This window comes from Littorina saxatilis, linkage group LG12 (assembly GCF_037325665.1).
Source record: "Littorina saxatilis isolate snail1 linkage group LG12, US_GU_Lsax_2.0, whole genome shotgun sequence".
Classification (NCBI taxonomy): domain Eukaryota; kingdom Metazoa; phylum Mollusca; class Gastropoda; order Littorinimorpha; family Littorinidae; genus Littorina; species Littorina saxatilis.
In genome coordinates, this window is record NC_090256.1 from 50,748,195 (window position 1) to 50,762,668 (window position 14,474).

The window sequence follows — 14,474 nt, forward strand, 5'->3', positions numbered from 1 at the left end:
CGTTCCACTTCAGACACATGGCTTTCATAAAAGCACAATTACACCCTTCTGCATTTTGACATGACACATTCTGTAAAACCAACTGCGTGCAAAAAGACAAGTTTATTGGAATACAATCATGGAATGAAAACGGACAAAGACAACACACCATATCCAGGCTAGTCTACAATGTACAGTAGCATCAAAAATAGGAAACAGAAAGAGAAGATGAAGAAACGCTTTTCCCTCACTAATCTGTTCTGATGGACTCTCCAGCGTTATTCAGCCAACAAGCTGCATGGACTCCTGTGATGTCTTCTATCTTCAGCATTTGTGAGTGGAAAAGAGAAGAAGGGGGAAGATAGATGAGAGAGAGGGTAAACAATTTACCAAGACTGAATTCGAAGGTACAGGGGCAGGGTAAAAGTTCTTTGCCCTTACCAAATGAGGTGGAGGCGCTGATGCTATAAGATTAATGTCTTCTAATCTGCCTTTCCTATTTTTTAAATTTTTTATAGGGGGCAATTATTTTGTTCAAACCCTCGTATGATGCAGGTCTATCCAAAAAGTTGTACATCCTTTTTTTCTCACATGTAAGATGGTGCTTCTATGTGCGTTGTACTCGCTCAAAACTTCTACACTAAAACGAATCAATGCTATGAGAAAAACTTTGTTTGTAAACATGGTTCATTTTTTTCTGAAGACACTGTTCTTCAAATTCAACTTTTCATCTCAAAGCATTGTTCATCCTACCCAAGTGTGCACTAGAAGTCTTTGTTCAGCTTATCAAGTTTCTACCAGAAAATATATTCATCCGAATCAACTTTTTTTTAACAAATTTTTAACTGAAGACACACATTAATATTACTCAAGTTTCTACTTGGAACACATTGTTCGTCTTATCAAAGTTTTTACCATAAGACACTTCATCTTATCCCCTTTTCTACCGGAACATATTGTCCTTTTTATCCAAGTTTCCGTGAGCAGACATGATTCATCTTATAAATGTTTCTAGCAGACGCTTAATCTTATTCAGGTTTATACCAAAAGACACATGCATCCTATCCAAGCTTCTACAAACAGACGTTGTTTATCTTATCCAAGTTTCTACCAGAAGATATTGTTCATGTTATCCAAGTTTTTTACAAGAAGATTTAATTGTTCCTCATCAAAGTTTCTTCCAGAAAACATTATTGATCAATATTATTTAAGTTTCCACTAAGAGACACATCCTATTTAAATTTTTTAGAGCAGACTTTGTTCGTCTTATTCAAGTGTCAAGATGAAGATGGTATTCGTCTTATCCAAGTGTCAAGAAGATATAGCATTCGTCTTATCCAAGCTGCTACAAGAAGACGGTGTTGAAGTTTCCAGTTTCGAGCATAGTGGCTTTGTTTTAGTGTTACTACCAGAAAAAATCGTCAAACATCTAGTACCCAACGATGTCGTTCATCATAGTGGCGATGTTTCAGTGTTACTACCAGAAAAAAAACGTCAAACATCTAGGACCCAACGATGTCGTTCATCATAGTGGCGATGTCTCAGTGTTACTACCAGAAAAAAAACGTCAAACATCTAGTACCCAACGATGTCGTTCATCATAGTGGCGATGTTTCAGTGTTACTACCAGAAAAAAAACGTCAAACATCTAGTACCCAACGATGTTGTTCATCATAGTGGCGATGTTTCAGTGTCACTACCAGAAAAAAACACGTCAAACATCTAGTACCCAACGATGTCGTTCATCATAGTGGCGATGTTTCAGTGTCACTACCAGAAGAAAAAAAACGTCAAACATCTAGTACCCAACGATGTCGTTCATCATAGTGGCGATGTTTCAGTGTCACTACCAGAAAAAAAACGTCAAACATCTAGTACCCAACGATGTCGTTCGTCTAGTGGCGTTGTTTCAGCGTGTCTACCAGAAGAGGTTGTTAAACATGTTGTAGTACATGAGGTTCATCCAGTTCATTGGTTGCCGTGGCTGGGGGCCGTATACACCCATACCCCCGCCTCTCTGGTTGTAGTTGTTGTTCTGGGGATAGCCGCCACCTCCACCACTACCACCCTGATTATAGCCGCCGCCTGTCGGGTAATTGTTCTGGGGGTAGCCTCCCCCTGCCTGGCCCCCGCCGTCATCTGAAAGCAGAGGACAAAGGTTAAGAAAACAAGGACAGTGGGACTCAAGATATCAAACAAACATGTAGGTAGGAAATGACTTCAAAGCAAAAGAAGAAAAAAAAAGAAAAAAGTTGTTTTTTTAAAATCAATCAATCTTAAAACCAAAATAAGAGTTGATATTGATCACCAAAAGTCTCAGTTTCGCAGCAACTCTCTGTTGCAAATTAGATATCTGAAAAGAAAGAAAACAAGAAGAAAGAAAATATACAGAAAACGGCCGTAAACATCAAACTGGGCAGGGGCGGACGAGGGGGGGGGGTTTCTGGGGTTTCCGGAAACCCCCCCCCCCCCCCCCCAGCCAAAAAAAAAATATTTTTGTGGTTTTTTTTTGGGTTGATCTGACTCTTCATTCTGACCATTAGCCTTTAACCATAAGATTATGTTTCATTTTTAAGCGGCACGAAGCATCTGTAGACAACAAGAATGCCGGCAAAGCATCGAAAGCAACAAAGCAAACCACAGACAACATCAAAACAGAGTATAAATACAGACAAACGCAAAGCAAATCTCAGACAAACAAACAAAACAAAAACTATAAATTAAACACACGCACACACACACACACAAACACACACACAAAAACACAAAAAGCTGAGCACAGTAAACAACAAAACACACTATGTCATTCATATGTTTGGGTGTGCTTGATTTGAGTGGATATCTTTTAAACCGCAATAACGGTGAATTCCCCACAAATTTGCAATACACCAGCAGGTTAAAAAAACACACCAGTCTCTCCCATAAAAAATATCTCCGACTCTACCTTCATTTCTTGCATGTAAAAAAACAACAACCCCCAAACAAACCTCTCCTGTAAACAAAATATCCAACTGTACCATTATTCATTGCATGACCCCGTGCCCACAAACACGGACTGCGCTAAACGGATGTTAAGCCTTATGAATTGTGTCCTTAATGGTCTCTTACCACACTTTTATCCTATATAATCAGGTGTGTGTAAATACCTTGTGTTTCCGGTCTTGAAACGGCTTAACAGGGTGTGGTATTAAGAGGAAATATTGTTTCACGTATCATTTCTTACAGTGCTTGTATTCTCTATAACAAGACATTTCACCTTTCCATAGCGAAGATTGGGAAATGTCAACGGACTGCAATAAATTCCAGCAACCGTCGTCTGTCATAAATGGTTGTGACGTGTGCCTGTGAGAAAGTCATGGCCGGTTGTCATGAAATGCGTACGTCCTTACGCCCAGAATAGCAACTCCAGCCCTCCACCCTATACGTCTTCCCTGGACCCTCTGTCCTGTGGGATCTAGACCCGCCTTTGTTGGAGGTGAGAGGGGGAGGGGAGGGGAGTCAAGCTGCATGATCACAATTGATGAACCCTTTATTCTTCAGCTCCGTCACCACGGGACCGTGTTTCCGCCTTCTTCAGCCACTCGACTCAGTCTTGTCTGAATTAATGTGGCTGCGGGTCTCCCAGACTGGAGGGAAAGGGGAGACTGGGAGGAGAGGCGGTGCGGGGGGGGGGGGGGGGGGACTTGGGTGGTCGAAGGGACAGGGGCAAGGGGAGAAGGCTGCATGCAGCACAGATTACACATTACTATCACTTAAGTCTTTTATATCGTTGCTGGGGTGCCTGGGGTCACGTTCCGCCTTCTGTAGCAATTGTTTTGGGGTGTCTTTTCTGAATTAATTTGGCTGTTGCCATACCAGCCTCGTGTTTCTCTTGTGTGGCCATCACGCGAGCTTAGCAAGGGTGATCACCCACCCATCTACCTTCTTATTTCGTCCTTTGTTAAACGTCGCAAAACATACTACAAGGCCAACGCTCGGCTATTGCACGGAACGGGGAAACCATCAAGTGATTATAGGCCTACTTGTAAATATACGTTATGACTTGTCAAGGCTTTTGTAGAAACCGTCTATAATACGAGTGCCTAGTTGTAAATACGTTATTACTTGTGAAGACTTTTGTAGAAACCGTCTATTATACGAGTGACTAGATTTAAATACGTTATTAGTTTCAAGGCTTTTGTAGAAACCGTCTATAATACGAGTGCCTAGTTGTGAATACGTGTGATTAGTTCTCAAAGCTTTTGCAGAATTCATCCATAATACGAGCATCTTGTTGTAAATAAGTTATTACCTGTCAAGGCTTTTGCAGAAACCGTCTATAATACAATGCCTATATTGTTGTATATACGTTATTAGTTCTCAAGGCTTTTGTAGAAACCGTCTATAATACGAGTGCCTAGTTGTAAATACGTTATTAGTTTCAAGGCTTTTGCAGAAACCGTCTACAATACAATGCCTAGTTGTAAATACGTTATTACTTGTCAAGGCTTATGTAGAAACCGTCTATAATACGAGTGACTAGTTTTAAATACGTTATTAGTTTCAAGGCTTTTGTAGAAACCGTCTATAATACGAGTGACTAGTTTTAAATACATTATCTTCTCTTCTTCTGCGTTCGTGGGCTGAAACTCCCACGTACACTCGTGTTTTTGCACGAGTGGAATTTTACGTGTATGACCGTTTTTACCCCGCCATTTAGGCAGCCATACGCCGCTTTCGGAGGAAGCATTCTGGGTATTTTCGTGTTTCCATAACCCACCGAACTCTGACATGGATTACAGGATCTTTTCCGCGTGCGCACTTGGTCTTGTGCTTGCGTGTACACACGAAGGGGGTTAAGTCACTAGCAGGTCTGCACATAAGTTGACCTGAGAGATCGGAAAAATCTCCATACTTAACCCACCAGGTGGCCGCGGCCGGGTTTCGAACCCTCGACCTTCCGATTAAAAGGCCGACATCTTACCACCCGCCACAGCGCCCGTCATATTAAATACGTTATTAGTTTCAAGGCTTTTGTAGAAACCGTCTGTAATACGAGTGCCTAGTTGTAAATACGTTGTTACTTGTCAAGGCTTTTGTAAAAACCGTCTATAATACTAGTGACTAGTTTTAAATACGTTATTAGTTGTCAAGGCTTTTGTTGAAACCGTCTATAATACGAGTGACTAGTTTTAAATACGTTATTACTTGTCAAGGCTTTTGTAGAAACCGTCTATAATACGAGTGACTAGTTATAAATACGTTATTAGTTTCGAGGCTTTTGTAGAAACCGTCTATAATACGAGTGACTAGCTTTAAATACGTTATTACTTGTCAAGGCTTTTGTAGAAACCGTCTATAATACGAGTGACTAGTTTTAAATACGTTATTAGTTGTCAAGGCTTTTGTTGAAACCGTCTATAATACGAGTGACTAGTTTTAAATACGTTATTACTTGTCAAGGCTTTTGTAGAAACCGTCTATAATATGAGTGACTAGTTTTAAATACGTTATTACTTGTCAAGGCTTTTGTAGAAACCGTCTATAATACGAGTGACTAGTTTTAAATACGTTATTAGTTTCAAGGCTTTTGTAGAAACCGTCTATAATACGAGTGACTAGTTTTAAATACGTTATTAGTTTCAAGGCTTTTGTAGAAACCGTCTATAATACGAGTGACTAGTTTTAAATACGTTATTAGTTTCGAGGCTTTTGTAGAAACCGTCTATAATACGAGTGACTAGTTTTAAATACGTTATTAGTTTCAAGGCTTTTGTAGAAACCGTCTATAATACGAGTGACTAGTTTTAAATACGTTATTTGTTTTAAGGCTTTTGTAGAAACCGTCTATATGATACAATGCCTAGTTGTAAATACGTTATTAGTTTCAAGGCTTTTGTAGAAACCGTCTATAATACGAGTGACTAGTTGTCAATACGTTATGAGTTTCAAGGCTTTTGTAGAAACCGTCTATAATACGAGTGACTAGTTTTAAATACGTCACTTTGTTTCAAGGCTTTTGTTGAAACCGTCTATAATACGAGTGGCTAGTTTTAAATACGTTATTAGTTTCAAGGCTTTTGTAGAAACCGTCTATAATACGAGTGCCTAGTTGTAAATACGTCACAGTGATAAGTTCTCAAGGCTTTTGTAGAAACCGTCTAAAATACGAGTGACTAGTTGTAAATAAATTATTAGTTTCAAGGCTTTTGCAGAAACCGTCTAAAATACGAGTGACTAGTTGTAAATACGTGTGATTAGCTCTCACGATTTGTGCAGAACATATTTTTAATACACGAGTGACTAATTGTAAATAAGTGTAATGAGTTATCAAGGCTTTTGCAGAGAATACTTATAATACGAGTGACTAGTACGTCTCTTGGCTTTTGCAGAAACCATCTATAATACCAGTTAATAATTAAAAATACGTGTACGGTAATTCGTTCTCAAGGTTTTTGCAAAATACGTCTATAATACTAGCAACTAGTTTTAAATACGTATAATTAGTTCTCAAGGCTTTTGCATAAATCATATATAAAAAGAGTAACTGGTTATAACTACGTGTAACTAACTCTCAAGGCTTTAAAGAAGTCATCTATAACACGAGCAACTATTTGTAAGTACGTGTAATAAGTTCTCAATGCTTTTACAGAAACCATGTAAACCTAGCAAGGATGCAGGTGTCGATCGCACGAGCAGTCAAAAAAGGGAAGTTTTTGCCGTCAATATATTGAGGGGTAAAACAAAAAGCTGTGTATTTCAGCAATGCCCTGGTGGATCGCTTTGAAACTTTCAGGATTGTATGCCTGTATACGAGAAGTAATTGTGTTAAAATATCGGATCATCACAGGTATTTGTTTAGATGTTATAGGTGTAAATTAGGTATCGCGGAGGGAGGGGGTACTCACTGGGAACAAGCTGTGATGACACCAACGCCAGCAGTAGGACAAGAAGAAAAGCATACATCGTCGTCGTCATTTTGCTTGTCTGCAACGACACAACAGGCATCCAAATGAATGTAAAAAAAAAGTCTGCAACATAAGAAGAAACGACTAGATGAATTTTAGAAATATTTGCAACGACAAAACAAACGGCCAAATGAATTAAAAAAATGTTTACAACACAACAAACGTCCAGTTGCATTAAAAACAAAAATCTGCAACAGCACAACAAACGTTTTGATGAATGTTAAAACACATTTCTGCAACAACACAACAAACGTCCAGATGAATGTTTAACAACAAAACAACACATGTCTAGATAAACTTAAAGAAAAAAAGACAAACACATATATTATGTTTTTTTGTGTGCATGTCTGTATCATTATCTAACTCGAGTATTACTGAAAAAAGTAAAGATAATTCATTATGTTCTAGCTACCATTTAATATACGTTATAATCATCTAAAGGACTGAAAATGCATGTCACAGAACGGTACACAACTCTGGAGAATATACCCAAAACTATTATAAGGCCACAAAAAAAAAATAGGTCTGTTTACGGTAACCCGACCGACCCTAGTTTTTTCGCGCGACCCTAGACTTTTTTTTGGCATTTGGGGAAAAAAAAAAAAAAAAAAATCTTGTTTTTTTTGGCAAAATAACGTAAAAATATGGTTTTTTGGAAAAAAAAAAAAAAAATTCCCGACCTACCGACCCTATTTTTTTGGCCTATGTTACCGTAAACAGACCTTTTTTTTGGGGCCTAAGGCGTGCAGACTTTGTTTCAACAAAATTAAAAATTAAAAAAAAAAACCACGCCTGTGCTCTTTTCTCCTACTCTTCCCCCTCCCGCTCCTTCTCGTTGTTTTTCTACTTCAATCTAGTCGTAGTGATTATCCCTCACTTCTATAATAATAATAATAATAATAATAATAATAATAATAATAATAATAATAATAATAATAATAATGGAAATTTATAGAGCGCTTACCTAAAAGCTCCAAGCGCTGGGGACACGGAGCTAACTCACAATGAAACATTGACAGTAGATCACTACTTTGTTGATAGATTGGTTTGAGCGTGTTTTTATTCATTTTGATATGTACAATCGTTTAACAAAAATAACATATAGAACGATAACAAGCTGACAGCTTATGAACTCGTTCGACACGATGACAATATGGCGAACAAGTGATAACATCAACACTTAACTTTCATAATATTTCATTATTATAATATTGTTAATAAAATATTGTTTGTTTCCTCTTGTCTATTTCTGTGTTATTCTCAAAATCTGGGTGCCCTTTTGTTACATGCATTCTCAGTCCTTTAAATGATAATAATGTATATCAAATGGCAATTACAATGTATTATTCTACATACACGAGAGAGACCACCCATGAGATAGCAATATCGTGCACTTCACTAGTGGGTATATCATGTAAATGAGGCCGTGATAATGTATATCACATGGCAATTGCAATGAATTCTCTTTACTTTTTTCATTAATGTTCAAATTAGATTATAATTCAGACATTCAGCAAAAACATATACATTCTTGTCCTCATTTTCTTTCATGTCACATCCCCTGGTTTCCCTGTTACGCGAGTAATGTATTTTGAAATGCTTGTAATGTACTGAACGCAGACAATCAAAATGTGCAAGTATGTCTAATTCTTTTAGGTCAAGGATATATTCAAAACCAGATTGTTTTGTTTTTTTATTAATGGTTTAAATGTCAGTTAAATTAAGAAATGTCACCCGCGTAACATGGTTTACACTGGTACACAGTTCTAGAGAACAAACCGTCTTTCTTTTCTTATTTATTTTTATCTTTTATTTACGAGGATTTATATCGCGCACGTATCTCACCACACAAGGCGACTCAAGGCGCATGTCTACCTATGAATCTATGGTTTCTTGGCTCCATTTCTTTTCTTTCCTGTCTCCATTTCTGTCTCCTCTCTTTCTAACCTCCGTTTTTGTTTTTTGCGAGTTTGTTTTGCACAGGGAGGATGAAAATAAAGTGAAGTTGACAGGCAGTAAAAAATGAAGGCCTCACAATGTGACAAGGAAAAACGACACTACAGCCAGTACATCTCAGCGATTTACTCCAAACATCTTATGCCATAGACAAAAGCGTGAAGAGATCTTGGTACTAAGACAGTTTAAAAAAAAAATGTTTGGACTAAGATTCAAGCAGAAGAAGAATGATGACTGCGCGTGAGAGCGAGAAATAAAAGAGCAACAAATACTGTACTGACGCGTAAACGAAGACGACACAAATTAACAATGTACGACGTTTCGACCTTAAAGATTCAAGAGATATTTGAGGAAGTAAGTGGCTTGTTCGTTTCAATGCTTGTTACTGAATCAGGCTCCAGGAGGTTTTTTCTCGCAAAACTCTCGGTTTCTCTCGTTGCGCAGTCTATTATTAAAGATGGAGCGCTTATTTCCCATACTGCTTGTATTCAGCGAGGTGTTTGGTTACAGGCCTATTAGTTAGCACATTTATTTTAATGTTAATTATGTTGTAGTGTTTCCTTTGCCTTCATGTTCATCTGCCACCACTGTAATTTCTCAGATTTGAGATAACAAAGCTAATTTGATTTATTTGATTAGATTTGATTGTTTTTCAGATCCAGAGGACACGATAATGATCATGCCTTTATCTTGCAACCAGTGGCCACATCCACACAAAGAAAGCATTAAACTAGGTCTTTGCTTGATCCGCAAAACGTGCTTATAAAGCCCACGTTGCATACGTACGATACACACCTAATTGATTTGAGGGTTATTATGAGTTATTTCTAATATGCTGACTGTCAGAAAATGTTAACAGACATGTTGAGAAAATGGATATCAGCCATGAGCCGGCTGACGAATGCTGATATTATTTTGAGACATGTCTGTTATCATTAATTTAGCTAACAGTTCGCATATAAGAAATAACGGGTTTACTACCGTCTATTTCGACCAAAAGAAATTTCGAAACGACCCCGCGCATTAGACAGAACAGCCGCAATGGGAACTGACTGGATCACTCCTATCTGATTATGCCTGTCAGTCACAGCATTCTCGCGACCTGGGTCAGCCAATCACTTACCTGACGTGATTTTTTGTTTGTTTGTTTGCTTAACGCCCAGCCGACCACGAGGGGCCATATCAGGGCGGTGCTGCTTTGACATATATATAACGTGCGCCACACACAAGACAGAAGCCGCAGCACAGGCTTCATGTCTCACCCAGTCACATTATTCTGACACCGGACCAACCAGTCCTAGCACTAACCCCATGATGCCAGACGCCAGGCGGAGCAGCCACTAGATTGCCAATTTTAAAGTCTTAGGTATGACCCGGCCGGGGTTCGAACCCACGACCTCCCTATCACGGGGCGAACGCCTTACCACTAGGCCAACCGTGCCGGTACCTGACGTGATGAATATTAACAGGTGAAATGCATTCACACAACAATCTCACAAGATAAACCATGTTGAACATGCGTTTCAGTTCTTCGATTTTTCTTGTCCAACGGAGAGCAACAGATCTAGAATCTTCTTCTTCAGTGTTCCAGAAATTCTGGTGACGTGTGAGCTCGTTTGGCCATTTGGGTTTCCCAAACTATACTCTGAGAGCGTAGTCAGCTTCACTCCGCTTTCGTTGGGTAGGCATGCTGGGCACGGTATTTTCGTGTTTCCATAACCCACCGAACTCCAACATGGATTACAGGATCTTTTCCGTGCGCATTGGTCTTGTGCTTCTGCTGACATTGTTGTTGCAGACTACAGTCTCATCATCTTCCCTTTTTATATTTAGTCAAGTTTTGACTAAATATTTTAACATCGAGGGGGAATCGAAACGAGGGTCGTGGTGTATGTGCGTCTGTCTGTCTGTGTGTGTGTGTGTGTGTGTAGAGCGATTCAGACTAAACTACTGGACCGATCTTTATGAAATTTGACATGAGAGTTCCTGGGTATGAAATCCCCGAACGTTTTTTTCATTTTTTTGATAAATGTCTTTGATGACGTCATATCCGGCTTTTCGTGAAAGTTGAGGCGGCACTGTCACGCCCTCATTTTTCAACCAAATTGGTTGAAATTTTGGTCAAGTAATCTTCGACGAAGCCCGGGGTTCGGTATTGCATTTCAGCTTGGTGGCTTAAAAATTAATTAATGACTTTGGTCATTAAAAATCTGAAAATTGTAAAAAAAAATAAAAATTTTCAAAACGATCCAAATTTACGTTTATCTTATTCTCCATCATTTGCTGATTCCAAAAACATATAAATATGTTATATTCGGATTAAAAACAAGCTCTGAAAATTAAATATATAAAAATTATTATCAAAATTAAATTGTCCAAATCAATTTAAAAACACTTTCATCTTATTCCTTGTCGGTTCCTGATTCCAAAAACATATAGATATGATATTTTTGGATTAAAAACACGCTCAGAAAGTTAAAACAAAGAGAGGTACAGAAAAGCGTGCTATCCTTCTTAGCGCAACTGCTACCCCGCTCTTCTTGTCAATTTCACTGCCTTTGCCATGAGCGGTGGACTGACGATGCTACGAGTCTACGGTCTTGCTGAAAAATGGCATTGCGTTCAGTTTCATTCTGTGAGTTCGACAGCTACTTGACTAAATATTGTATTTTCGCCTTACGCGACTTGTTATATTTTACTCCACTTTGCTTTTGATTATAATTTACATTCTTTATTTTGCTCTGGTATTTTTCTTGAGGATGTCAGCATTATTTTGACCTTGACGGTACCTGTACGAGACGTTTTTGGTGTAGATGTTAATAATAATAATAACGATTACTTATATAGCGCGTAAACCTCGTGGTGACAAGCCCAGAGCGCTTTACACTTACATAATCATAATACAAACAAGGAAAGAGAACTAAATCCGAATAAATTCAAACATGGTCACACACGCACGCACACACACACGCACGTGACACACACACACACACACGCGCGCGTGCACACACACACACACACAATCTTTCTTTCGTCATTGTCAATGTTCAGGTAACCCGCAATGTCATTCCATGTACACATACGTTATACTAGTACAACACACACAGGCACATAGGCCTACACATCTTCACGAACGCCACACTTTAGGTAGAGGTTACATGCCGAGTCTCAGTGATTATTAAAAATAATGGTCGAAGTTAGCGGATCATGAAAAATGCGAGCTTCAGCGAGCTTTTTCATGACCGCGAACTGAGACCATTATTTTTAATAATCACTGAGACGAGGTGTGTAACCTCTTTATTCCTCCTTTCTTCAGTTATTCCAAAAAACCAGGAGTTTTTGTGCGAAAGTTTGATCGAATCCGAATCACTCAACCAGTCAACCTGCGCAGGCGATCGATTAATGCGCGGTTGTATAGTTCTGTGCAAATCATTCCATTCTGTTAACACTTCTTTTCAGTTTCCCTGTTTTGGACTAAAATCAAGTACACAGATATGCTGTTATTCTGCTGTGGCGGTAAAGGCAGATATTGTGTGTTCTGTTTATGTTTTAGTATCGCTTAGTAAATGTTCTTTCGTCAAATGGGACTAGCAGACGAACTTTTGCACCCGTGTTCCAACGTTAATTACTGTATGAAGTTCAGTTTTCTGGGGAAAATAGTGTATGAAACCGCTTTATGTTGTTTAAATTGATGAGGTGTGTGCATTTGGTTGCGTGTGATCTGTTTATAAAATGAAATATTGTTGAAAACTGACCGTCGGATTGCAGTCAGTGTTGTCGAAGAAACTGCGTTAAAAGAAGGGGAACTACTCTTGTCGCCAGAGTATGAGTTACTTGCCTTGGGAATTTGCTTGTGATGAACGGTTTGTGCACTGCAGATCTAGATTCAGAAAACAACCGAACTCATGGATTTTATATGGAGATTCATGTGTTCAGGCCTGTAGTTGTTAATTTAAATGCGGTATGTTTGTATTGTTTGCTCCAGAGATGTATACTTCGTACGTATAGAGCGTTCGGAACTTTTCAGTCGCAAAAGTAGTACCGAAACAGAACAGCTTCTCAACCCATTGCACTATCGAGGATTCAGGCTGTTGCTGGCTCGTTATTTGTTTGGTTGCTGGGTCATTATCGAAAAATAACTAGCTCTACAAGTTTACAGAGGTAAAGAAGCAGAGGGGGGAATAATAGATAATACACGTGGCAGCGCCAATGTCTCACCGATCATGGGACACATTACCACACTTAATATAAGCATAGCTTGTTGTGTGGTCCCAAGTTTTTCTTTTGTATTACATGTTTTTGCCACCCTATGTTATCTTTTAACAAAAAATCATGTTTAAACCAAGAAGGAAAAATGAACGTACCCTCAGGGTATCTGGTCACGCTCTTGCAGGAAACTGATGTACGCTCTGTAACAGATTCAGTTTCCGTGTAAAAGCGGAGGAAAGGGTGGAAGTTGTCTTTTTATACGAGCAGTGCTGAGATGCGATGATGTACTGCTCGGTATGACAGTGTGTGCTTTGTGCTTGTTTCAGCGCTTGTTCTAACTCAACCTTTGCGTAAGGTCATGTCCTTCAAAACTTTTACACTAATGCATGCTGTCAGACATACCTTTCTGTTTGTACGCGTCTCCCGGGCTCCTTGTCTTCCGTAGCCAGTTCTAGCTGGTTTGCTATGGCCGCTGGACTGGCCATTATTTATTAGTTTATTCAAGGGGCGAGTAACTTCAAGAACGTCTCTAGCCCGCCAGAAATTTCGCTAGCCCGGTAGGCCTACATACCACAGTTGCTGTATCTGCAGTGTTAAATAACGCTTTGAAACTAGGTTATACAACCAGAAGTGTTGGATTTGAACAGAATCAGTTTTCCCTGACCAGCTGGGCGAGTTGCCAAGCGGGTTCTACTAGCCCGGCGAGATTTGTATTCGCCCCTGGCGATCGGGCGGACGATCATTTGGCCATCCCTGATACTTGTTTGTCTGTGTGTCCTCTTTGAAGACCATAATTTATGGTCAACGTGCCTGTTAATGTACTGTACGTGTTGTTTTGTCATAAATCAAACTTGCCAAAGAGGTGTCCATCATCATACGTCTGTTGTGTGTTTGTGTGTGTATGTCTGTGTGTGTGTGTGTGTATGTGTGTGCCGCGTGTGTGTGCGCACGGTGTGTAACAGCGGCAGTAGCTGGCAAACGGATGATGGTCTTTCTTGTCTACAGCAAAACGGTTTACCGTGCTCGACAGTGTAAAAGCTGGTCTTTCTGCTCAAAAGAAACAAAAGTTTAATAATAGGTGTTTCAAGCATTTTTACGAAAGAATTTACCAACAGAAACTGGAGATAAAAACAAGGAGAACTGTAATTCTGATTAGCATCTCAAAAGACAAACAGTTTTGATATTTTTGTGTCGTACTTAAATGATTGTTAGTGAGGCGATCGAAATGCTAGCTTGTTATCTATAAGAATGTTTTCTATGAAAACTGTCTGTTTAAAATTAGGTTTCTTGACAGAAATAATCCACATTGATACAAGCATGGAAAATGGTGAAAAATGTGAGTCAAGAAAGGAAACCGGTGATAAATTATGTAAACTATGTAAT

At 39.0% G+C, this 14,474-nt stretch overlaps 1 protein-coding gene across 1 annotated transcript; it reads right to left on the reverse strand.

The window, feature by feature from the left end:
• Window positions 1–83: 83 nt before the first annotated feature.
• LOC138982171 (syntaxin-7A-like) lies at window positions 84–13,338 on the reverse strand. The gene is made up of 3 exons (XM_070355400.1): window positions 13,247–13,338; window positions 6,867–6,989; window positions 84–2,118 (listed from the first exon to the last, which is right to left on the reverse strand). The coding sequence occupies exons 2-3, from the start codon at window positions 6,964–6,966 to the stop codon at window positions 1,898–1,900; spliced, it is 321 nt and encodes a 106-aa protein (XP_070211501.1). The 5' UTR covers window positions 6,967–6,989; window positions 13,247–13,338; the 3' UTR covers window positions 84–1,897.
• Window positions 13,339–14,474: the final 1,136 nt, after the last annotated feature.

Bases quoted from the DNA above. Each gene is read 5' to 3' on its own strand.
- LOC138982171 (XM_070355400.1), bottom strand. From the start codon at position 6,966: ATGCCTGTTGTGTCGTTGCAGACAAGCAAAATGACGACGACGATGTAT. The intron at 2,119-6,866 runs GTGAGTACCCCC...CTCTGCTTTCAG, and splicing joins GTCATCACAGCTTGTTCCCA to ATGACGGCGGGGGCCAGGCA.